The 24,290-nt window shown below is 43.6% G+C and overlaps 2 protein-coding genes across 3 annotated transcripts in view; one reads left to right on the top strand and one right to left on the bottom strand.

Moving 5' to 3' along the window:
* cerkl (CERK like autophagy regulator) overlaps nucleotides 1-12,742 on the top strand; it is a 99,580-nt gene extending 86,838 nt beyond the window's left edge. Inside the window, exons 7-13 of one of the 2 annotated variants that reach the window (XM_045704726.2) lie at nucleotides 1,363-1,540; nucleotides 1,942-2,010; nucleotides 2,267-2,292; nucleotides 2,400-2,508; nucleotides 8,595-8,691; nucleotides 10,123-10,322; nucleotides 10,919-11,482. In XM_045704726.2, coding sequence (XP_045560682.1) covers nucleotides 1,363-1,540; nucleotides 1,942-2,010; nucleotides 2,267-2,292; nucleotides 2,400-2,508; nucleotides 8,595-8,691; nucleotides 10,123-10,322; nucleotides 10,919-10,964 — 725 coding nt within the window. In that variant the 3' untranslated portion in view covers nucleotides 10,965-11,482. Of the gene's footprint in view, nucleotides 1-1,362; nucleotides 1,541-1,941; nucleotides 2,011-2,266; nucleotides 2,293-2,399; nucleotides 2,509-8,594; nucleotides 8,692-10,122; nucleotides 10,323-10,918; nucleotides 11,483-12,148 lie in introns of those variants that run through there. The other variant, XM_045704725.2, reaches the window with a different exon arrangement.
* Nucleotides 12,563-24,290, bottom strand: part of LOC106582201 (integrin alpha-4) — a 30,954-nt gene continuing 19,226 nt past the window's right edge. The window contains exons 18-28 of the mRNA XM_045704724.2: nucleotides 23,227-23,377; nucleotides 22,968-23,066; nucleotides 21,786-21,862; nucleotides 19,909-19,998; nucleotides 19,713-19,800; nucleotides 19,461-19,568; nucleotides 18,823-18,948; nucleotides 16,863-16,988; nucleotides 16,638-16,736; nucleotides 14,592-14,711; nucleotides 12,563-14,485 (exon numbers count right to left, since the gene is read on the bottom strand). Of these exons, the coding sequence (XP_045560680.1) occupies nucleotides 14,393-14,485; nucleotides 14,592-14,711; nucleotides 16,638-16,736; nucleotides 16,863-16,988; nucleotides 18,823-18,948; nucleotides 19,461-19,568; nucleotides 19,713-19,800; nucleotides 19,909-19,998; nucleotides 21,786-21,862; nucleotides 22,968-23,066; nucleotides 23,227-23,377 (1,177 nt within the window). The 3' untranslated portion in view covers nucleotides 12,563-14,392. The remainder of the gene's footprint in view (nucleotides 14,486-14,591; nucleotides 14,712-16,637; nucleotides 16,737-16,862; nucleotides 16,989-18,822; nucleotides 18,949-19,460; nucleotides 19,569-19,712; nucleotides 19,801-19,908; nucleotides 19,999-21,785; nucleotides 21,863-22,967; nucleotides 23,067-23,226; nucleotides 23,378-24,290) is intronic.

The following is a 24,290-nucleotide window of genomic DNA, read 5'->3' on the forward strand; positions in this document are numbered from 1 at the left end:
GTCTGGGTTTAGCCTGACAGACAAGAGGATTGTGTCAAGGGATTACACATAATAGTAGGGCTTGGAAAACATGACACACAAAATAGAAATGGTAGGTTTCTCCTGTTGCGCTTAAGGTAGAGACTCAAAATCATAGAACAATAGAAAATAATCCTCTTTATGTGGACATTCCAGCAATACATTTCTTGCATTATCTGTCTTTGTGATATAAGTGCAGTACAATGTGTACTGAAATCAGTTTGAAATGTTCTGAAAAATAGCATCTATCCCATGCAGAAAATTGTGTGTACAGTACAAATGAAAATCCTATTGAAACAATCACTCATGCTACAATAGACTTCCATTATAAACCCAATGCTGACCTCAACTAAACGAGATAAACCTACTCTTCATTAAATCATCTGTCTTACGTTATGAACCATATGGTGCTGTAATCCATAACACTGAGCTAGGTGAAACTTCTAGCAGCACCCAGGCTGTGCAGTTTAGTCCAGTTTAGTCCAGTTCTGTCAGCGGTTATGTAGATGGATGAGCTGTTTTGTGTTCACATTCTTGTACACATATAATAGCACTGTGAGAATATGTCATACAATTCACACTGTATTCTGAGTTAACAATATGGAGCAGCATCTGATCGTTTATCTCCCTGTCTAAGCATCTTATTCAGGGAATGCAAACAAACATTTCTTAAGTCGTCTTTTTGACAAGACTGAACCCTTCCTCCTTCCAAAAAGCTGTCAAATCTCACCTGATTAGAAATGAACACACAGACAAATGTTTTTATTTTGGTCTTAAAATATGTCTAGCCTTTTGGCTTCGAGGCAAACTAATGTAAACAACAACACAGAACACCTGACATCAACAGGACATGGTGATGCGTATTTACGACAGGCTGATATAGGGCTTGTTGGTTTTCTAATTAAGCAATATTTACGCATGTGAATAAGGCCAACTGGCAGGACGTTTTAGACCATAATGAATATTCATGAGGTATGGGATCGGGGAGCCATATATGGGCGAGACAGAAAGAGGTCAGGAATGTGTGTAGACCAATAGGATGGGACCTGTGTCTGTACCATCAGAAGCCTATATTGCCGCAAGAGCTATGGCTATGACATAGTCTGATTATAATGGAAGTTATTAACCAGAGGTAAATAATTGGCCATTTTGATGCTGGACTAAATGTAGCCATACCGCTGAAGTGGAGGAATGCCATACATCTCCGACAGAAAACACTTTGTCCAGTAGAAACATGTCATTCAAGCTGCAGCATCGGGATGCCAACTTCATACTGTACAGTCATTGATATCTGTGATATCTATACTTCTGCTGTCTTTGTTTCCAATCTGTGTGTCTCTCCAGGCCACCATCAGGAGGTAGATGTGTGTAGTTTCAGTTGTCTGGGTCGCCTTCTGCGTTTCGGCTTCTCTGCCATGTTTGGTTTCGGCGGGCGGACGCTGGCCTTGGCAGAGAGACATCGCTGGATGCCACCCGGGCAGAGACGGGAGTTTGCCGTGATCAAAACGCTGGCAAAACTCAAGTAAGACAGTCTCTCTCTAGAGAGTCACATGCAAAGACACACATGCACAGTGTACACACACACACACACACACACACACACACACACACACACACCAGTTCCCTCATAAAGTGTGGCCTAATTCTCCAGGGACTGAGACTTGCCAGCCTGCTATCAAAGCTAGGGTTTCCTTCTGAGCAGTCTCTTTATCACACATGAATCTGTCTCTAGAGAACCATCCCTCCTCTTCTCCAATCCAGCCATCTGAAGTCTGCGCTCTCTCTTCTCTTTGGCACTCTTCTCCCCTCCCTCCCTCCCCTCTCTCTCTCCTCTCTCTCTCTCTCTCTCTCTCTCTCTCTCTCTCCTCTCTCTCTCTCTCTCTGTGTGTGTCTCTGTCTCTGTCTGTCTGTGTCTGATTGCAGGCCTGAAGACTGTGAGTTGTCCTATCTTCCTGTGAAGAAGGTCCAGACTGAAACGCTGGATCCAGTAAAGTAAGTGACAGAAGTCTGTCTGATGATTAGACTCTGCAGTCCAAGTTTGATAGTATTTAGCTGTGTGAAATTGATTTAAAAACAGGCATCTGTGGGCTTAATTGGTCATTGGAAGGAAACCAAAATGCCTCCGATGTAGAAGATCAACCGACTAAATATGAGGGGAGAATTTCACACAGAAAGACAAAAGACAAAATTATGCATCTGAAAACAAATTTCAAAACTGTTTTTACAACCGTTTTTTTCTTTGTTGCAGAAATGAGTACTTAAAGGACGACATGGGTGAGTTTGTCATGGATGATGTTTATCAATGTGAACTTTTCAAAATATCATCTTCTAGTGTAACTCTCTCCTCACTAAAACTTCTCCCCCTCCTTGGTCTTCTCTAGAAGAGGAAGAGTCGTGGACGACCACCCGGGGTCTGTTCCTCAACGTCAGCATCATGGCCATCCCCTGTCTCTGCTCCATGGCCCCCAGGGGCCTGGCCCCTAACACCAGGTATGTGAGTCTCTCTTTCTTTCAAACATTTTATTTTAGGTTTTCAATACATCACAGTCAACTACAACAACAACAACCACAACAACATATACACAAAACAACAGCGATGTCAAGGTCTTCTAAAAATTAAACATGTTAGAAAAAGCAAATGAGGAATGTGGGTCTCTCTGATCACAACTACCTCCTGCATGTGTGACTGCAATACACACACACACACACAAACCTGCATCAATCCCTACATGTGCGTGAGTGCATACGAGCCTGCATCAATGCCTACATGTGCGTGAGTGCATATACGAGCCTGCATCAATGCCTACATGTGCGTGAGTGCATACAAGCCTGCATCAATCCCTACATGTGCGTGAGTGCATACGAGCCTGCATCAATGTCTAGTATGTGTGTGTGGTTGACTGAGCAATGTGCATGACCTAAGTCCTGGACCAGTGATAATGGCTTGGTGATTCCGAGCTGCCATGCCATGCTGTGTTAGGTGTGAGTAAATAAGCCAATGAGTGAACTGGGTCAGTATGTCTGTGGTGTTTCAGTAGACATGGAGCCCAGCCTCCCAGCCTGGCCATTGCCATACAGGGGCCGCACCAGCCAGTTCCAGGTAATCCTCTGGGATTGAGATCAGACTACCGAGGTCAAAGGCTTCTAACTGGACTAATCAGCACATAATGACTCTGATTAAAGGGAGTGGCAGAGTTTATTAAAGGGAGTGGCAGAGTTTATTAAAGGGAGTGGCAGAGCTTATTAAAGGGAGTGGCAGAGCTTATTAAAGGGAGTGGCAGAGCTTATTAAAGGGAGTGGCAGAGCTTATTAAAGGGAGTGGCAGAGCTTATTAAAGGGAGTGGCAGAGCTTATTACAGGGAGCGGCAGAGCTTATTAGAGGGAGTGGCAGAGCTTATTACAGGGAGCGGCAGAGCTTATTAAAGGGAGCGGCAGAGCTTATTAAAGGGAGCGGCAGAGCTTATTAAAGGGAGCGGCAGAGCTTATTACAGGGAGTGACAGAGTTTATTAAAGGGAGTGACAGAGTTTATTAAAGGGAGTGGCAGAGCTTATTAAAGGGAGCGGCAGAGCTTATTAAAGGGAGTGGCAGAGTTTATTAAAGGGAGTGGCAGAGCTTATTAAAGGGAGTGGCAGAGCTTATTAAAGGGAGTGGCAGAGCTTATTAAAGGGAGCGGCAGAGCTTATTACAGGGAGCGGCAGAGCTTATTAAAGGGAGCGGCAGAGCTTATTAAAGGGAGCGGCAGAGCTTATTAAAGGGAGCGGCAGAGCTTATTACAGGGAGCGGCAGAACTTATTACAGGGAGCGGCAGAGCTTATTACAGGGAGCGGCAGAGTTTATTACAGGGAGCGGCAGAGTTTATTACAGGGAGCGGCAGAGCTTATTAAAGGGAGCGGCAGAGCTTATTAAAGGGAGCGGCAGAGCTTATTAAAGGGAGCGGCAGAGCTTATTAAAGGGAGCGACAGAGTTTATTAAAGGGAGTGGCAGAGCTTTTAATTTTTTATTTCACCTTTATTTAACCAGGTAGGCAAGTTGAGAACAAGTTCTCATTTACAATTGCGACCTGGCCAAGATAAAGCAAAGCAGTTCGACACATACAACAACACAGAGTTACACATGGAGTAAAACAAACATACAGTCAATATTACAGTAGAAAAATAAGTCTATATACAATGTGAGCAAATTAAGTGACTGACGGGATGAGGTCAATATCCTTCCAGGATAAGGGAGGTAAAGGCAAAAAAGGCCATGGTGGCAAAGTAAATACAATATAGCAAGTAAAACACTGGAATGGTAGATTTGTAGTGGAAGAAAGTGCGAAGTAGAAATAGAAATAATGGGGTGCAAAGGAGCAAAATAAATAATTAAATACAGTAGGGGAAGAGGTAGTTGTTTGGGCTAAATTATAGATGGGCTATGTACAGGTGCAGTGATCTGTGAGCTGCTCTGACAACTAGTGCTTAAAGCTAGTGAGGGAGATAAGTGTTTCCAGTTTCAGAGATTTTTGTAGTTCGTTCCAGTCATTGGCAGCAGAGAACTGGAAGGAGAGACGGCCAAAGGAGGAATTGGCTTTGGGGGTGACCAGAGAGATATACCTGCTGGAGCGCGTGCTACAGGTGGGTGCTGCTACGGTGACCAGTGAGCTGAGATAAGGGGGGACTTTACCTAGCAGGGTCTTGTAGATGACCTGGAGCCAGTGGGTTTGGCGACGAGTATGAAGCGAGGGCCAGCCAACGAGAGCGTACAGGTCGCAGTGGTGGGTAGTATATGGGGCTTTGGTGACAAAAGAGATGGCACTGTGATAGACTGCATCCAGTTTATTGAGTAGGGTATTGGAGGCTATTTTGTAAATGACATCGCCGAAGTCGAGGATCGGTAGGATGGTCAGTTTTACGAGTGTATGTTTGGCAGCATGAGTGAAGCAATGCTTTGTTGCGAAATAGGAAGCCAATTCTAGATTTAACTTTGGATTGGAGATGTTTGATGTGAGTCTGTTAGGAGAGCTTACAGTCTAACCAGACACCTAGGTATTTGTAGTTGTCCACATATTCTAAGTAAGAACCGTCCAGAGTAGTGATGCTGGACGGGCGGGCAGGTGCGGGCAGCGATCGGATGAAGAGCATGCATTTAGTTTTACTTGTATTTAAGAGCAGTTGGAGGCCACGGAAGGAGAGTTGTATGGCATTGAAACTCGTCTGGAGGGTTGTTAACACAGTGTCCAAAGAAGGGCCAGACGTATACAGAATGGTGTCGTCTGCGTAGAGGTGGATCAGAGACTCACCAGCAGCAAGAGCAACATCATTGATGTATACAGAGAAAAGAGTTGGCCCAAGAGTTGAACCCTGTGGCACCCCCATAGAGACTGCCAGAGGTCCGGACAACTGATTTGACACATTGAACTCTATCAGAGAAGTAGTTGTTGAACCAGGCGAGGCAACCATTTGAGAAACCAAGGCAATTGAGTCTGCCGATGAGGATGTGGTGATTGACAGAGTCGAAAGCCTTGGCCAGGTCAATGAATACGGCAGCACAGTATTGTTTCTTATCGGTGGCGGTTACGATATCGTTTAGGACCTTGATCATGGCTGAGGTGCACCCATGACCAGCTCTGAAACCAGATTGCATAGCGGAGAAGGTGGGGTGGGATTCGAAATGGTCGGTAATTTGTTTGTTGACTTGGCTTTCGAAGACCTTAGAAAGGCAGGGTAGGATAGATATAGGTCTGTAGCAGTTTGGGTCAAGAGTGTCCCCTCCTTTGAAGAGGGGGATGACCGCAGCTGCTTTCCAATCTTTTGGAATCTCAGACGACACAAAAGAGAGTTTGAACAGGCCCAGAGTGCTAAGAGCCTCGGCGTGACCCTGGACAACACCCTGTCGTTCTCCACTAACATCAAGGCGGTGACCCGATCCTGTAGGTTCATGCTCTACAACATTCGAAGAGTACGACCCTGCCTCACACAGGAAGCGGCGCAGGTCCTAATCCAGGCACTTGTCATCTCCTGTCTGGATTACTGCAACTCGCTGTTGGCTGGGCTCCCTGCCTGTGCCATTAAACCCCTACAACTCATCCAGAACGCCGCAGCCCGTCTGGTGTTCAACCTTCCCAAGTTCTCTCACGTCACCCCGCTCCTCTGCTCTCTCCACTGGCTTCCAGTTGAAGCTCGCATCCGCTACAAGACCATGGGGCTTGCCTACGGAGCTGTGAGGGGAACGGCACCTCCGTACCTTCAGGCTCTGATCAGGCCCTACACCCAAACAAGGGCACTGCGTTCATCCACCTCTGGCCTGCTCGCCTCCCTACCTCTGAGGAAGCACAGTTCCCGCTCAGCCCAGTCAAAACGCTGCTCTGGCACCCCAATGGTGGAACAAGCTCCCTCACGATGCCAGGACAGCGGAGTCAATCACCACCTTCCGGAGACACCTGAAACCCCACCTCTTTAAGGAACACCTGGGATAGGATAAAGTTATCCTTCTAACCCCCCCCTTAAAAGATTTAGATGCACTACTGTAAAGTGGTTGTTCCACTGGATATTATAAGGTGAATGCACCAATTTGTAAGTCGCTCTGGATAAGAGCGTCTGCGAAATGACTTAAATGTAAATGTTAAATGTAATAGGGGTTGCAACAATTTCGGCAGATAATTTTAGAAAGAAAGGGTCCAGATTGTCTACCCCGGCTGATTTGTAGGGGTCCAGATTTTGCAGCTCTTTCAGAACGTCAGCTAACTGGATTTGGGAGAAGGAGAAATGGGGAAGGCTTGGGCGAGTAGCTGTGGGGGGTGCAGTGCTGTTGACCGCGGTAGGGGTAGCCAGGTGGAAAGCATGGCCAGCCGTAAACAAATGCTTATTGAAATTCTCAATTATAGTGGATTTAACGGAGGTGACAGTTTCCTATCCTCAGTGCAGTGGGCAGCTGGGAGGAGGTGTTCTTATTCTCCACGGACTTTACAGTGTCCCAGAACCTTTTTGAGTTTGTGTTGCAGGAAGCAAATTTCTGCTTGAAAAAGCTAGCCTTGGCTTTTCTAACTGCCTGTGTATATTGGTTTCTAACTTATTAAAGGGAGTGGCAGAGCTTATTAAAGGGGGTGGCAGAGTTTATTAAGGGGGGGCAGGCTGGGGGTGGCAGAGCTTATTAAAGGGAGTGGCAGAGCTTATTGGGAGGGCAGAGGGGGTGGCAGAGCTTATTAAAGGGGGTGGCAGAGCTTATTAAGGGAGGGCGGCAGGGGGTGGCAGAGCTTATTAGGGGGGGCAGAGCGGAGTGGCAGAGCTTATTAGGGAGAGCGGCAAGGGGTGGCAGAGAGCGAGGACTTAAAGATCAGAGCATCTGTGGGCACTGCTGGACCAGGACTTCTAGGTGGTTTAGACAAATGGCATCCTATTCCCTACACTCTTAGAATGTCTGGTGACTTGAAGAACCCTGGCGATCCTCAAGGAAACTCTGGTTTTCCTCAAGGAACCATTGCTAGTCAATGGTTCATATTTGCACCTTTGTTTAGTAGAGGGGTTCTTGGAGGAACCTTTAATGTTTCAATGTAGCAACTGATTCCTGGAGGAACACTGGAATAGAAGCATGGCTTAATAGGGGCGTGCCTTTCATATAGATATTTTTCGGCCACCCGTGGGGCTAAACGTAATTCCTGTTCATCTGTTCTGTTGTATTGTTAGGTTGAACACTGACAGTTTTGTAGCTTCAGTCTTACAGAGGTGTATGAGTTCCGCAAGAGCCTTTGCAAGAGTTGGAATGGTTACCATGGTAACCATTCCAAGTAAGTATTATTTATATTATATTGTAAAATGCATAAATATTGATTGCAAATTTGAGGTGTACAAACTGAACATGATGAACAGGAATGTCATTTACTCTAACGGGTGGACAAAAAGACCCAGCTCAATGCCACGCCTCCAATAAGACACACCTCTAATCTTCTGATAGGCTGACACCTCTACTATATATTACTCAAAAGGTTTGAATCTCCTATCACAAAAATGTTCTGGTTTGAACCTTTACACAGGGGTTCCTCAAGGAACCTTTTTGAACTGGAAAAGTTCCCCCTGTGCGCCGATTTTTAGAACCCCAAAAGTCTCTTCCAAGCTCCTGTATAGTGCACTACGTAGGGAATAGAGTGCCATTTGAGACAGCTCCAGTCTGAGACTGGCCTCAGTAATGATATAGCATGTGGTAGAGCAACAGGCCCCACACAGTGAAGTGGAACCACTGCTTATTATAGCATCATCAACCTTAACTACACAAGACAGAAACAGTAGTGTTTGTAGAACTGACTATTAGTTGACCCGTATACAATAACACATACAGTAGTACGTGTAAGTAGAACTAATGTATACCACTCTCTGTTCTGTTCCTGACATTCTTGATTCTACTGCATGGTGACAGATGACAGGAAAAATATAGGATTTGTTGCTTTATCAACCTGTTTGGATTGAATTGGCCCACAGACTGATGTATCTAAAACCTGCTATGCATGTGTAAAACCTGTTTGGATTGCATTGGTCACAGCAATGTAGTATACATATGAAAATATTTAAAAAAATACATCTCTCTCTCTCTCTCTCTCTGTAAGACTGAACAATGGCAGCATGGCCCTGATCGCAGCAGGAAACACTTCCAGGGCAGAGTTTATCAAACACTTGAAGAGATACAACAGTGTAAACAATCAGGTGAGGTTACCAGGTCACCCTTCCTTCCTTACACAAATAAATGCACCCACGTACTTACGAAGTTACACACGCAGGCATATATGCAAAAACACACACACACACACACACACACACACACACACACACACACACACACACACACACACACACACACACACACACACAGAGGAAATCCTGCAGTCACTAATGGAGTTAGCGTCCATACAATTTTAAGTGGAATTAGCATACTGTCAAGTCAAATGAGTCGCTGATTGTCAGATTTCCCTAAAACACTTTTCAGGCTTATATAGATTAGTCCATTTCAGAGGCCAGCAGCCCGTCTGTCCCCTTTTTCCATCCAACACAATCTAATCTAAGCATGTTTGTTAACCTACATTCTAAATATACATTTGGAGGTATAGGGTGCTGTACGACATGCTACTGGCTGGCTGTGTGACTGGCTGGCTGTGTGACTGGCTGGCTGTGTGACTGGCTGACTGTGTGACTGGCTGGCTGTGTGACTGGCTGGCTGTGTGACTGGCTGGCTGTGTGACTGGCTGACTGTGTGACTGGCTGACTGGCTGACTGTGTGACTGGCTGGCTGTGTGACTGGCTAACTGTCCATCTGTCCGGGAGAAATTCTGACTAATGTTTATGTTATTGGGCTATTTCCCATGAATACAAGCAGGAAATGGAAATTATTCAATTATGACTCAGACAAACAAACAGCCCAGAGTTTATTTATAGTCGGACTTCTATTGAAATGTTTTAATTTGATTTGAACGATGTCTGGGATACGTCTGAAAAACTACTCTTGAAAAATCAATTTCCAGATGGGAAGTCAGAACATAAACCAGTTGAGGTCGGAAATATTCTACTATCATGTCTAGACCCAGTCCTCCTCCATGTCCCCCTCCATGTCCCCCTCCATGTCCTCCTCCATGTCCTCCTCCATGTCCTCCTCCATGTCCTCCTCCATGTCCTCCTCCATGTCCCCCTCCATGTCCCCCTCCATGTCCCCCTCCATGTCCTCCTCCATGTCCCCCTCCATGTCCCCCTCCATGTCCCCCTCCATGTCCCCCTCCATGTCCTCCCTGTTTACTTCATGAACAAATGATATGCTGGGGCGTTCATATGTACTATGTTCATGGTTACGATGGCTTAACTGAACTGAACTGTTGTCAAGGACAGGATGGAACCTCTGTGACCAGGGTCATAGATGGCGTCATTACTGTGTAGGGAATTGTCTTGTTGGGGATGCTGTGCATCATTGCCCCCTAGTGGTTGGAGTTGCTACTGACTGAGACGATGGTCTTGTTCTCTCAGTCCTTCTTTCCTCTATTCCTCGCCTCCCTCTAAAAGCTTATTGGAGGTCCTAGGGAGGGATGTTGGATCCTCCTTGTATACAATTGGACAATAATATAATCTTCTTCTCCTCCTCCTCCTCCCCAGTTCAGTTTCTCCTTCGTGGAGACGCAGACGGTGTGGGCTGTGAGGCTCCGCCCCCGCTCTCAGAGCAGCTGGTCTGATGACATCGCTGAGGACAATGGAGAGTATGACTCTAAGAACACGCCCATCATCTCCTCCGAGGGGGCCTACCCCTGGAACATAGACGGAGACCTACTGGAGGTGCCCTCAGAGCTGCTCATCAGGTACAGCTCCTGTTCTTGACCTGACCCAAAGCCCTCCATGATCCTAGATCAGCAGCCCTACTCTGAGACGCTGTGTGAACACTGGCCGATGTAGTAGGTAGAACTCTATCCTTTTGCTGGTCTAAAGCCCCATAGCAACTACACTGTCAGATAGACCTTCAACCTGGATACAAACCCTGTCTCAAATAACATGTTACCAAGGCAATGACCTACCCCTGCTCACTAAGTATAGCCCTACCTGTAATCTCATGGTCATATTACTCTGGGTTAAATTTACACTCCTCAAAGACAGTTCTTAGAGGTCATGTTCAGTGTAATTTAACCATTAGTCTTTTTTCGATCATATATTTAAATTTAAAACCGGTATCCAAGAATTGCTTCACTGAAGTAGAAGACAGTTAGTAGTACTGTTATGTCAGTCACATATGGGACATTTAAAACCTCTGTAACTGATTCAGTTGTTTCACCACCAGGTTAGATCCTCAACTCCTGACCCTGTTTGTTTCACCACCAGGTTAGATCCTCAACTCCTGACCCTGTTTGTTTCACCACCAGGTTAGATCCTCAACTCCTGACCCTGTTTGTTTCACCACCAGGTTACATCCTCAACTCCTGACCCTGTTTGTTTCACCACCAGGTTAGATCCTCAACTCCTGACCCTGTTTGTTTCACCACCAGGTTACATCCTCAACTCCTGACCCTGTTTGTTTCACCACCAGGTTAGATCCTCAACTCCTGACCCTGTTTGTTTCACCACCAGGTTAGATCCTCAACTCCTGACCCTGTTTGTTTCACCACCAGGTTAGATCCTCAACTCCTGACCCTGTTTGTTTCACCACCAGGTTACATCCTCAACTCCTGACCCTGTTTGTTTCACCACCAGGTTACATCCTCAACTCCTGACCCTGTTTGTTTCACCACCAGGTTACATCCTCAACTCCTGACCCTGTTTGTTTCACCACCAGGTTACATCCTCAACTCCTGACCCTGTTTGTTTCACCACCAGGTTACATCCTCAACTCCTGACCCTGTTTGTTTCACCACCAGGTTACATCCTCAACTCCTGACCCTGTTTGTTTCACCACCAGGTTACATCCTCAACTCCTGACCCTGTTTGTTTCACCACCAGGTTACATCCTCAACTCCTGACCCTGTTTGTTTCACCACCAGGTTAGATCCTCAACTCCTGACCCTGTTTGTTTCACCACCAGGTTACATCCTCAACTCCTGACCCTGTTTGTTTCACCACCAGGTTACATCCTCAACTCCTGACCCTGTTTGTTTCACCACCAGGTTACATCCTCAACTCCTGACCCTGTTTGTTTCACCACCAGGTTACATCCTCAACTCCTGACCCTGTTTGTTTCACCACCAGGTTACATCCTCAACTCCTGACCCTGTTTGTTTCACCACCAGGTTACATCCTCAACTCCTGACCCTGTTTGTTTTACCACCAGGTTACATCCTCAACTCCTGACCCTGTTTGTTTCACCACCAGGTTACATCCTCAACTCCTGACCCTGTTTGTTTCACCACCAGGTTACATCCTCAACTCCTGACCCTGTTTGTTTCACCACCAGGTTACATCCTCAACTCCTGACCCTGTTTGTTTCACCACCAGGTTACATCCTCAACTCCTGACCCTGTTTGTTTCACCACCAGGTTACATCCTCAACTCCTGACCCTGTTTGTTTCACCACCAGGTTACATCCTCAACTCCTGACCCTGTTTGTTTCACCAACAGGTTACATCCTCAACTCCTGACCCTGTTTGTTTCACCAACAGGTTACATCCTCAACTCCTGACCCTGTTTGTTTCACCACCAGGTTACATCCTCAACTCCTGACCCTGTTTGGAGTGGACATCGAGGAGGCAGAGGAGGCACACATCAAGTGCAGCTGCATTTAACACTGTATGTAGAGCGGAATCAATACCTTTTAAAGCTGTCTAAAGGGTGGATGGGTCTATACACATACCAACCTCCACTGGCATTGCCACAGAATGTAACATAGTCTTTCCTACTCTGCTTTACAATAAACTGTCTTCAGTGTATAGACTGTCTACAGTTTAAACTATCTACAAGAGAGGAGTCTTTACACACAACCTAAAACTGTATGTATGTAGGGGTTGTCTATACGCACCTCAGTTTGCACTATCACTGAATGTCACCTACAGGCTTTACTACTGTACATCTTTGAATGTTAGACATCAAATAACCAAATGGAGGACAGACAGGCACATTAAATAGAAAAAGTTGATTTATATTAAAGCAAAGACAACATAATAATACATTCCAGTGCACAATTACATAAATTATCAGACCAAAGTGAAATGTGTTGACAAACAAAATGTTATCTGTCCATTTTTACACGCCACACACTTATTTATTAAAAATAAAAAATGATTTCAATTTATAGAAATGTGGAATGTGCCCCCTTTATTTTTGTCAAAACTGACAACTTGGTCAGGAAAGGTTGACTCCCTGAAAATTCAAGCAGTAAAAACATGTTACTCTTCCGCATGCACCACCATCATCATAGCCTACCATCTCTCCAAAACCTGAATGTTCCAATCCCTCACAGCTACAGTAAGAACACAGAATCCAAAGATTCCAACACAAATCCAAAGGGATGAAAATGTTCCAAAAGGTAAGGCCGGTGTTCCGTGTTCCATTTGAGGAACGTTTGAGTCATTTCTGAAGAACAAGCTCTTTCATTTTTCATTTCTGACTGTGTTGGAAACTTCTGCTGCCATGGTGTATGAGTTGCTGTCGTACGCACACATTATAATGCATACACGCAAACGCACGCCACGTACACGCCCACGCCCCCCCCCCCGCACCACACACCGCGCACACACACACACACACACACACAGGGTGCTGTCCCCTTGAGGAGTGGCATGTGTCATTCAGTGAGTGAGTGAGTCAGTGAACAGATGTCTTTTTTCACTGATGACACTTCCCTGACCTCCTCATCCTTCTGTTACCTTCAGTTCTATATTATAACCATTAAACCTTCTGTCCCATTCACTCCATAAGCTGGTGAGCAAAAATACAAATTGAAGAATAAAAACCTATGCGGGGTGCAGGTACTGGTCTTACCGGTCTGCTACACTGGACACGTAACTTTTGCAGAGTGTGAGATGCTCCTATTCATTTCTATGAAACATGGGTTTAGGCTGTACGGCTCGGCAGAGGCTCTCGCTGGGTCTCACAGATCAACCAGAATAAACGTTCCTTCTTTCAGTCTGATGGTTTCTCACTGTAGTGAGAACTAGTTTCACAATAAATGTGTGACAGTTTGAGGCTGTTTCCCCTCCCTACCCATAGCATGAAGATAAAAAAGGAAATGTTTAAAAATGGTGATAAAGAAAGGTCCTCTTGATATATCTATATACACAGTATATACACACCTAATGAGGATAGATTTGGCATATAGATGTGTATATATCATTATATACAAATAGACTTCCTATCCATAGAGAAAAGCTTCAGCAGTGCATTCATAAACATTTTGTACAGCAGACCGAATCCAAGTAGTCAGGTATGTGAGAATGTTTTGCTACGTAAAATGAACGGTTCTTAATTCATGGACAGGCACAGAAAGTACCTCCCTGTTTCACTCTGTTTTGGAGCGTTTTCTTCTGTTTCATGCCTGTTTCATATTGAACAAGACCATGGAATGTTCCGCTTCATATCCTGAGTTCTTGGTGGGGAATAAAAACAGGAATGATGGGCCTGTTCTTGTGAGGTCACATAGCCCATGTTCTAATGTACATTCCACGTATGCAGTCCAATGTTCTATAGTCTCACTGCACCAAGCCCAGAGGTAAAGTGCAATACATTTGTCCCACTGACAACAAAGTTTACGTTTTTCCTCTTGCATGTTTTAGAAAAATTACATCATTTTGTTGATTCCTAGATTCTGAGCCACAAACGTTTGAATTGTCCTGCAGTTCTTTCCCTTGGGTTTGGATGATCTCAATCAAAATGGGCCTTTTAGTAGAGAAGTTGTTCCCCAGCAGTTAGTTCGTGTTGTAGTATAGAACCATTCTGTATTAGTACACTCTTAGGATATACTCTCAGTCTTCTCATTCTTTGGTACATAGTCCCAGCTATCTCTCCTGATCTCCTTCTTAAATTGTCTCTTGAAGAAACCAGCCTGGGAATGAAAGAACAAGGTTTGGTTTCAGATGAGAGGGAAAAGAATGCAGTGTGTTTGTATGCCATTTTGTGTGTAGCGTAAAAGCTGAAGGTGTCCTACTGACCTTCCAGAGGGCGAAGATGAGCAGGGCCAGGATCAAGAGTCCCACCAGTAGACTCCCTACAATGATGAATGCCTCCACTGCTGCCTGAGGCTTCTGGTTGAAGTGGGCCTCCAACACAACCTGGAACATCAGAATGAAATAAAACGTTATTACAGTGCACTAGTATTACATTGTACATCTATGACCTGGACATCAGACAAGGTCGGAAATGTCCTGTCATTTCCACCACTGTCCTAACATGGACACTACAATCCAGCGTTTTATAACAGTAAGGCACTCGGAGGTTGCATAGGCAATTTCCTGACACTTCTTAACCCTACCAGGACATTTGTATTTGTATTTATTATGGATCCCCATTAACTTCTGCCAAAGCAGCAGCTACTCTTCCTGGGGTCCAGCAAAATGAAGGCAGTTATACCATTTTAAAAACATTACAATACTTTCACAACATATTTCACCACACATTAAGTGTGTGCGCTCAGGCCACTACTCTACTACCACATATCTACAACACAAAATCTATGTGTGTATAGTGTGTATGTTATCGTGTGTTTGTATACTTGTGTTGTGTTGCTTCACAGTCTCCGCTGTTCCATAAGATGTATTTTTATCTGTTTTTAAATCAAATGTTACTGCTTGCATGAGTTACTTGATGTGGAACAGAGCTCTATATAGTACTGTGCGCCTCCCATAGTCTGTTCTGGACTTGGGGACTGTGAAGAGACCTCTGGTGGCATGTCTTGAGGGGTATGCATGGGTGTCAATACCTCTCACAAATACAAGTAGTGATGAAGTCAATCTCTCCTCCACTTTGAGCCAGGAGAGATTGACATGCATATCATTCATGTTAGCTCTCTGTGTACATCCCAGGGCCAGCCGTATTGCCCTGTTCTGAGCCAATTGCAATTTTCCTAAGTCCCTCTTTCTGGCACCTGACCACACGACTGAACAGTAGTCCTGTTTCGACAATACAAGGGCCTGTAGGACCTGCCTTGTTGATAGTGTTATTAAGATGGCAGAGCAGCGCTTCTCCCCATCTTAGCTACTGTTGTTTCAATACGTTTTGACCATGACAGTTTACAATCCAGGGTTACTCCAAGCAGTTTAGTCACCTCAACTTGCTCAATTTCCACATTATTCATTACAAGATTTAGTTGAGGTTTAGGGTTTAGTGAATGATTTGTCGTAAATACTATGCTTTTAGTTATATAGGACTAACTTATTCCTTGTCAGCCATTCTGAAACTTACTGCAGCTCTTTGTTAAGTGTTGCAGTCATTCCAGTCACTGTAGTAGCTGACGTGTATAGTGTTGTCATCCTCACACATAGACACACTGGCTTTACTCAAAGCTGATTGGTTGGCTATTTGAGCCAGTAAAGGGGGCTTTACTATTCTTAGGTAGCGGAATGACTTTTTTCCCTCCAGGCTTGAAGGCACAAACTTTCTTGTAGGCTTAAATCGAAGATATGGCAAATAGGAGTGGCAATATCGTCCGCTATTATCCTCAGTAATTTCCCATCCAAGTTGTCAGACCCCGGTGGCTTGTCATTGTTGATAGAAAACAATATTTTTTTCACTCACTTTACGGAAATCTAAATTACAATGCTTGTCTTTCATAATTTGGTCAGATATACTTGGATGTGTAGTGTCAGCATTTGTTGCGCATGTCATGTTTTTACTATCATTCTTTATATCATTTATCTTTGTTTCATAGTATAGTTTCATCTTTTTATTCAGTTTAGTCACATATGATTTCTCAATTTGCAGTACATTTGCCAATCGGTTGTGCTGCCAATTTATTTGCCAAACCTTTTGCCTCATCCCTCTCAACCATACAATTTTTCAATTCCTCATCAATCCAAGCGGACATAAGTTTTTACTGGAATAAGCTATTTTAGTAACTGGAATAAACAATTTCATAAATGTGTCAAGTGCATGGACTTGGACTTGAGTGATCTCCATTGTGGAACAGTGACATGGTATCCGCCAAAAGATTACTGTATAAGGCCAATGTATCACTACTGTATAGGCCTATCATTTCTTACCTGAGCGATAGGGATCTGCTGTAATAGGATGGTGTGAGGGTCCTCCCTTGGTGATGTGATGATGCCAGTACTCTCTATCAGCATCACTCCATGACGACCCTGAGGAGAGGGAGGGTAAGACTTTATTTTATTACATTAGAACACTTTAATATCCTCAATGAAGAAATTATGATTCATGTTGCCATTTTAAGAGATTTGAAAGTGTAGCATTAGTGAAGTGTTTACCGGTGTGAGCTGTAGAACGGTGGGGTTGAGCTTCACTTCCATCTGAATGGTGGCTTCTTTCCCGATGTCCATGTCTCCTAGTCTACACACCAGAGTCAGGCACAGGTCGTCTCCGTGAGCACAGAACTATGGAGAGAAACAACACTTGTGATTTCATTTTAAAACATCAACATCAGTGGAATACAGCACTGCTACATAATAAGGTTAGGGCCAATACCATTTCAACTCAGGAAGTAAACAACAATGTAAATGTTCCTCATTGAAAAGATGAGAGGAAAATAAGAATTCCAATTCATTTACTTCCTGAAATGACTGCATCAATATGGAATTGACCCCAACACTGCTACATACTGTAACTATATACACTGCTCCAAAAAATAAAGGGAACACTTAAACAACACAATGTAACTCCAAGTCAATCACACTTCTGTGAAATCAAACTGTCCACTTAGGAAGCAACACTGATTGACAATAAATTTCACATGCTGTTGTGCAAATGGAATAGACAACAGGTGGAAATTAAAGGCAATTAGCAAGACACCCACAATAAAGGAGTGGTTCTGCAGGTGGGGACCACTTCTCAGTTCCTATGCTTCCTGGCTGATGTTTTGGTCACTTTTGAATGCTGGCGGTGCTTTCACTCTAGTGGTAGCATGAGACGGAGTCTACAACCCACACAAGTGGCTCAGGTAGTGCAGCTCATCCAGGATGGCACATCAATGCGAGCTGTGGCAAGAAGGTTTGTTGTGTCTGTCAGCGTAGTGTCCAGAGCATGGAGGCGCTACCAGGAGACAGGCCAGTACATCAGGAGACGTGGAGGAGGCCGTAGAAGGGCAACAACCCAGCAGCAGGACCGCTACCTCCGCCTTTGTGCAAGGAGGAGCAGGAGAAGCACTGCCAGAGCCCTGCAAAATGACCTCCAGCAGGCCACAAATGTATATGTGTCTGCTCAAACGGTCAGAAACAGACTCCATGAGGGTGGTATGAGGGCCCGACGTCCACAGGTGGGGGTTGTGCTTACAGCCCAACACCGTGCAGGACGTTTGGCATTTGCCAGAGAACACTAAGATTGGCAAATTCGCCACTGGCGCCCTGTGCTCTTCACAGATGAAAGCAGGTTCGCACTGAGCACGTGACAGACGTGACAGAGTCTGGAGACACCGTGGAGAACGTTCTGCGGCCTGCAACATCCTCCAGCATGACCGGTTTGGCGGTGGGTCAGTCATGGTGTGGGGTGGCATTTCTTTGGGGGGCCGCACAGCACTCCATGTGCTCGCCAGAGGTAGCCTGACTGCCATTAGGTACCAAGATGAGATCCTCAGACCCCTTGTGAGACCATATGCTGGTGCGGTTGGCCCTGGGTTCCTCCTAATGCAAGACAATGCTAGACCTCATGTGGCTGGAGTGTGTCAGCAGTTCCTGCAAGAGGAAGGCATTGATGCTATGGACTGGCCCGCCCGTTCCCCAGACCTGAATCCAATTGAGCACATCTGGGACATCATGTCTCGCTCCATCAACCAACACCATGTTGCACCACAGACTGTCCAGGAGTTGGCGGATGCTTTAGTCCAGGTCTGGGAGGAGATCCCTCAGGAGACCATCCGCCACCTCATCAGGAGCATGCCCAGGCGTTGTAGGGAGGTCATACAGGCACGTGGAGGCCACACACACTACTGAGCCTCATTTTGACTTGTTTTAAGGACATTACATCAAAGTTGGATCAGCCTGTAGTGTGGTTTTCCACTTTAATTTTGAGTGTGACTCCAAATCCAGACCTCCATGTGTTGATAAATTGGATTTCCATTGATTGTTTTTGTGTGATTTTGTTGTCAGCACATTCAACTATGTAAGATAATAATAAGATTATTTCTTTCATTCAGATCTAGGATGTGTTGTTTAAGTGTTCCCTTTATTTTTTTGAGCAGTATACATTATAGGAGTAGGAGAGGGAGGTATCTACCATTTTGCGTTTGCTGGTTTTGGAGAAGAAGAAGACCAGTTCCTTGATTAAAGACGACCGTGGCACCTCGCAATCATCTTCTACTGTGATGGAGCCATTTTTAATGGAGCATTCTCCAAGAGAGGTCTAACAGATGAGGAAAGAAAATAAGTTAGATATTGGTGATTATAAACTGGGTGGTTCGAGCCTTGAATGCTGATTAGCTGAAAGCCGTGGTATATTTAAGCAATATGGCCCGAAGGGGTGTGGTATATGGCCAATATACCACGGCTAACGGCTGTTCTGGACACAGCCCTTTGCCGTGGTATATTGGCCATATATCACAAACCCCAGAGGTGCCTTATTGCTATTATAAACTGGTTACCAACGTAATTAGAGCAGTAAAAATAAGTGTTTTGTCATACCCGTGGTATACGGTCTGATATACTATGGCTGTCAGCCAATCCGCATTCAGGGCTTGAACCACCCAGTTTATAATAGATCGTATACCATTGGTTTGACAGAAATGTACTATTTAATGGTCTAATTACGTTGGTAACCAGTTTAAAATAGCAATAAGACACCTCAGGGGTTTGTGGTATATGGCCAATATACCACGGCTAAGGGTGGTATTTTTCATCAATCAATCACACACTTACCTGAAAATCTGCAATGTGGAGTAATCTGTATGGATATGGTGATAGTATTTTGGGAATATCAATCTCAACTTCCGTGTTGAGAGATTTGCTTGGACCGATATTGACAACCTGTCAAGGCACACCGATACAATGTCAATATAAACTCAGGCAGTCAGTCAGTCAGTCAGTCATTCAAATACTCCAACTAGGCTGTAATGATCACATCAGTTTCTGTTAGAAAACAATGTTATATTGTATCCCTATAGTACAAACCTTGTAAGTGTAGTTGAATGTCTCTGTGTAGCAATCAACTGGAGTAGGTTCCTGGTCACCAAATACAAAGGATGTTGGGGTCACAAACCTGCAAGGGAGATCAGTAATTAGCTTATGAAGTACAATAAGAGATGTTTATATATACTGTTAATGAAGAGCGAGGAACTGTCTTTGTTACTGTAAATAAATGTCTTACCCATGGACGCTTACATCCACGCCATATCTCAACGGTAACATCAGAGTGGCTGAGTTGTCATGCAGAAGATCCTCATTTTCATAATTGTCTCTGGAAAAGACAATGTCAGAAAAAACCCAGAAATTATCTATTTGGATTCCATTTCATATTAATCAATTTGATATATTGAAAACAAAACATTTAAGCACAGCCAATGCCACTATAGTGTTAAAGGAATTCAACTCAAAGCCAAAGAATTTCCAAACATCAGACGTTGCAGAACTTCACATTCCTAGTGTTTCTCAGAGTGAGAGGCCAAAGCATACCTTCACGCATTACAAGACACTTGAAGATGGTTTTCAGAGGTGTCATTCCCATAAGGGCATAAGGGCACAAGGGCACGTGCCCCCTCAGATTTGTCCTGTTTTTAAAATGTTCAGATGTTAAAGTAATGACTAAGCTTCATAATTATTTCTAAAAGGATTTGTCAGTAGTATTTTGTGGAGGGGGCACACTGACTGGACCAGGCAAAGAGTACCCCCCAGTAAGTGGTTCCTTCCAAGGTGCACTATCGAGCAAAGAGATATGTATGCAGACAGTATTGCCAGTGGAGGAGGAGAGAGAGAGTGTCACACACAGCATTTGATTTGATTTTAGCTTCCGGTGATGGGCAGGACTTGCAGGAGGTGTTTGTAAATGAATTTGATCAAGCTATGTAGCCTATTGATTCCTTCTTGATGAATAAATAAATAATAAAACAAAAATGTCCCAACCTCATAACTAGCTACCAATCAGGTTAAAGTAGCTAGTCTATCTTAGCTGACATGCCTGCTGGCAAGGTTGCTAGACTTTAGAAAATAATACAACTGCTTTATTAATGATTGGGTTATGATACTATGTACCAATGTAGCAGTTGTACTAAACCTCTACGGCATAAAGGTTCTTAAATAATCAATGTGCCTCATTCATTTAAATTACAATTGAACAGGGAAAGAAGTATGCTTCGATAACCTATGCAGAAAAAATATACATCTTTTTTTTTACATAGAACTAGGCATAACAATCATGGCTTTAGATTGCAGGAAAAAGCTGTTTCAGCTGTTCAAAAAAATTGACATTCTCTGAACAAAAGTTAAGTGTTACCAGATATGAACATGGAGTGTTTTAGAGTGTTCTGGAACTGTCAAACATTCCAAAGCTTTTCTTTACCCAAGCGACAAAACAGGGGCTGCCGGATGTACTTCTCAACTACACAACTATGTAACAACTACAGGAGGAAACCAAGAGAGGCAACCTGCAGCACCCTCTGATTTGAATAATTCAGGTCACTGGGACTGTGTTTCCTGTTCCCCTAGCAACAGAACAAACACACACACTGAGTGTACAAAACATTAGCTGAAATTGGCTGAATGTCCTTTGGGTGGTGGACCATTCTTGATACACACAGGAAACGGTTGAGCGTAAAAAACCCACTGGCACCTACTACCATACCTCATTCAAAGACATAGCTTTCACCTGGATTCATCTGGTCAGTCTATGTAATGATAGGAACCGGTGTTCCTAATGTTTTGTCCACTCAGTGGCTCATTGGGCTGTTGTACGATCCGTCTGTTAGGTTTGATAAGGCTGGCCAGTAGCGAGACGTCACCGGCGGTGTAACAGGATGTCAGTTTAAAAAACGAGCCATTCGATTATTTAATGTATTTTGGAGAAAGATTGCGTTTGTGGGTTAGGGGGACCTGTGCTAAGGTCAGAAGTACTGTAAGCAGATCCAGTTACTTGCAAAAGTCAAAAGAAAGATTATGACAAAGACCTGGGGTCAAAACATTGCACTCAATAACACTGCAGGCACATTCAGTGTGTGGGTATCTATCTTTCTTTTATGGGTCTGTACTTACCCACTAGTGTTGATGGATATACTAATGTCACCAGCACTGCTACTCTGGTTTACATCCAACAGAAAGCTGATGTTCACCTGCAGAAAATACAGAAATTCTGATTAGATAGCAATTAAGATATTAGCCTCTTAAACAGCAGTTTATAAAACGTTGCCTTTAAAACAGCAGCAGCATTGGCAGCAAACAGAAGATATGGGTCTGGATACCCACTGGGCACACACTGGTTGAATCAACATTGTTTCCACGCAATTTCAGCAAAATTACGTTGAACCAACAAGGAATAGACATTGAACAGGGCAATCTGATTTTTTTAAAATGTAACTGTAATCAGTTAGTTACATTACCAGCAAAAATAGTGTAATCAGATTACAGATACTTTAGAAAAACTAGTTAATTGCTTCTTGGATTACTTTTAAAATCAGAAAGGATGTTTGAAAAAAAATACATTAAGACACCTTTCTGTTTTTCTCAAAGACATTCAATTCAGATTTAAAAAAGGTGCAATTTAAAAACAAATTGAGAGAGACCACTATGATGACACACTAAATGCATTTGATGGGTCCTTTTTGTCTTCTTCTAATGCATTTTAAGGGAAGGTAACTAAAAGTAATCAGATTACGTTACTGAGTTTGTGTAATCCAAAAGTTATGTTACTTGTTACAATTTTAGACAGGTAACCAGTAACTGTAATGGATTAAATTAAGAAAGTAACCTATCCAACCATGACGTTGAATTTATGTCTGTGCCCAGTGGGGTAATTAGTTAAAGTATCCAGTGAAAGTATCCAGACCCAGATTAATAGAGTAAAATTGGAGTAACATGGAAGTAAAGTTTGAGTAATGTTAGAGTAACCTTGAAGTAATGATAGAGTAACAGAGTAAGGTTGGAATAATGTTAAGAGTAGCATTATAGTAAGGCTGAAGTAACAGAGTAAGGATGGAGTAACGTTAGAGTAAGGCTGGAGTAACAGAGTAAGGATGGAGTAACAGAGTAAGGCTGGAGTGACAGAGTAAGGATGGAGTAACATTAGAGTAAGGCTGGAGTGACAGAGTAAGGCTGAAGTAACAGAGTAAGGCTGGAGTAAAATTAGAGTAAGGTTGGAGTAACAGTAGAGTAAGGTTGGGATAAGGCTAGAGTAACAGATTAAGGTTGGAGTAAGTTTGAGTGTTGTGGCTACAGTACCTTGGCTCCAGAGCTGAAGTACAGGTTCCCAACACTACAGTCCATCCCTACTATTGTCTTGTTCTCCTCTGAAATGTCACAGCTCACATACTTCTCCTCCTGAAAATAATAACAGATAATAGGATTGTGTGTGTAATTTATTACAATCCAAGAGCGCATAGATTCACATGATTTTGTGAATCTAAAATTCCATTGGTGATTATGTGAGAAATGTAATAACTGCTACTTTGAGTAATTAATAAATCAATCAAACACGTACTGCATCAAGCACTTTAATGTAGTGCAGGTTGGAGGGGAAGCGTAACCGGAGCCTGGGAAGGAAGGCATCATCTCCAGCGTTCACCAGGGTTGTGTTCAACATGATGGTCTTCCCATTACCCAATGCAAAGTACTGTATGTTGTTGTGTTTCCTGCAAGATTAACAGTCTTAGGGGCTGGATTGAATAGAGCCCTATGTATAAAACTGGAAGGCTGTCGCCTCATACAGGACCAGTCAAAAGTTTGGACACACCTATGCATTCCAGGGTTTTTCTTTATTTTTACTATTTTCTTCATTGTAGAATAATAGTGAAGACATCAAAACGATGAAATAACACATATGGAATCATGTAGTAACCAAAAAAGTGTTAAACAAATTGTTAAAAAAACAAACAGATTTTAGATTCTTCAAAGTAGCCACCATTTGCCTTGATGACAGCTTTGCACACTCTTGGCGTTCTCTCAACTAGCTTCAGGTAGCCTAGTGGTTAGAGCGTTGGGTCAGTAACTGAAAGGTTGCTGAATTGAATCCCTGAGCTGACAAGGTAAAAATCTGTCGTTCTGCCCCTGAACAAGGCAATTAACCCACTGTTCCCCGGTAGGCTGTCATTGTAAATAAGAATTAGTTCTTAACTGACTTGACTAGTTAAATTTTTAAAAATGAGGTAGTCACCTGGAAAGCATTTCAATTAACAGCTTTGTGTTGTTAAAAGTTCATTTGTGGAATTTCTTTCCTTCTTACTGCCTTTGAGACAATCACTTGTGTTGTGACAAGGTAGGGGTGGTATACAGAAGATAGCCCTATTTGGTAAAATACATTTTTTTTTACTTTTATAAAAGTAGTGCACTATGTAGGGATTAGGGTACCATTTGGGACGTACCCCTAGACAAGCTGTATTGTTAGGGGAAGAGGCTATGCATATTCAGCTTTTCAACGAAGCACTGTGTGTCCAGTATGGGGAGGAAAAAGGCATTTTTAAATGACTAATGTCCATGTTGAAGAATTCGCTGCTTTGTGGGTAAGTGGGTCTGAAGGTGTGTGTGGGGTGGGGGGAGGTGTATGTG

Source organism: Salmo salar, chromosome 21, assembly GCF_965601325.2.
Source record: "Salmo salar chromosome 21, fSalSal1, whole genome shotgun sequence".
NCBI lineage: Eukaryota > Metazoa > Chordata > Actinopteri > Salmoniformes > Salmonidae > Salmo > Salmo salar.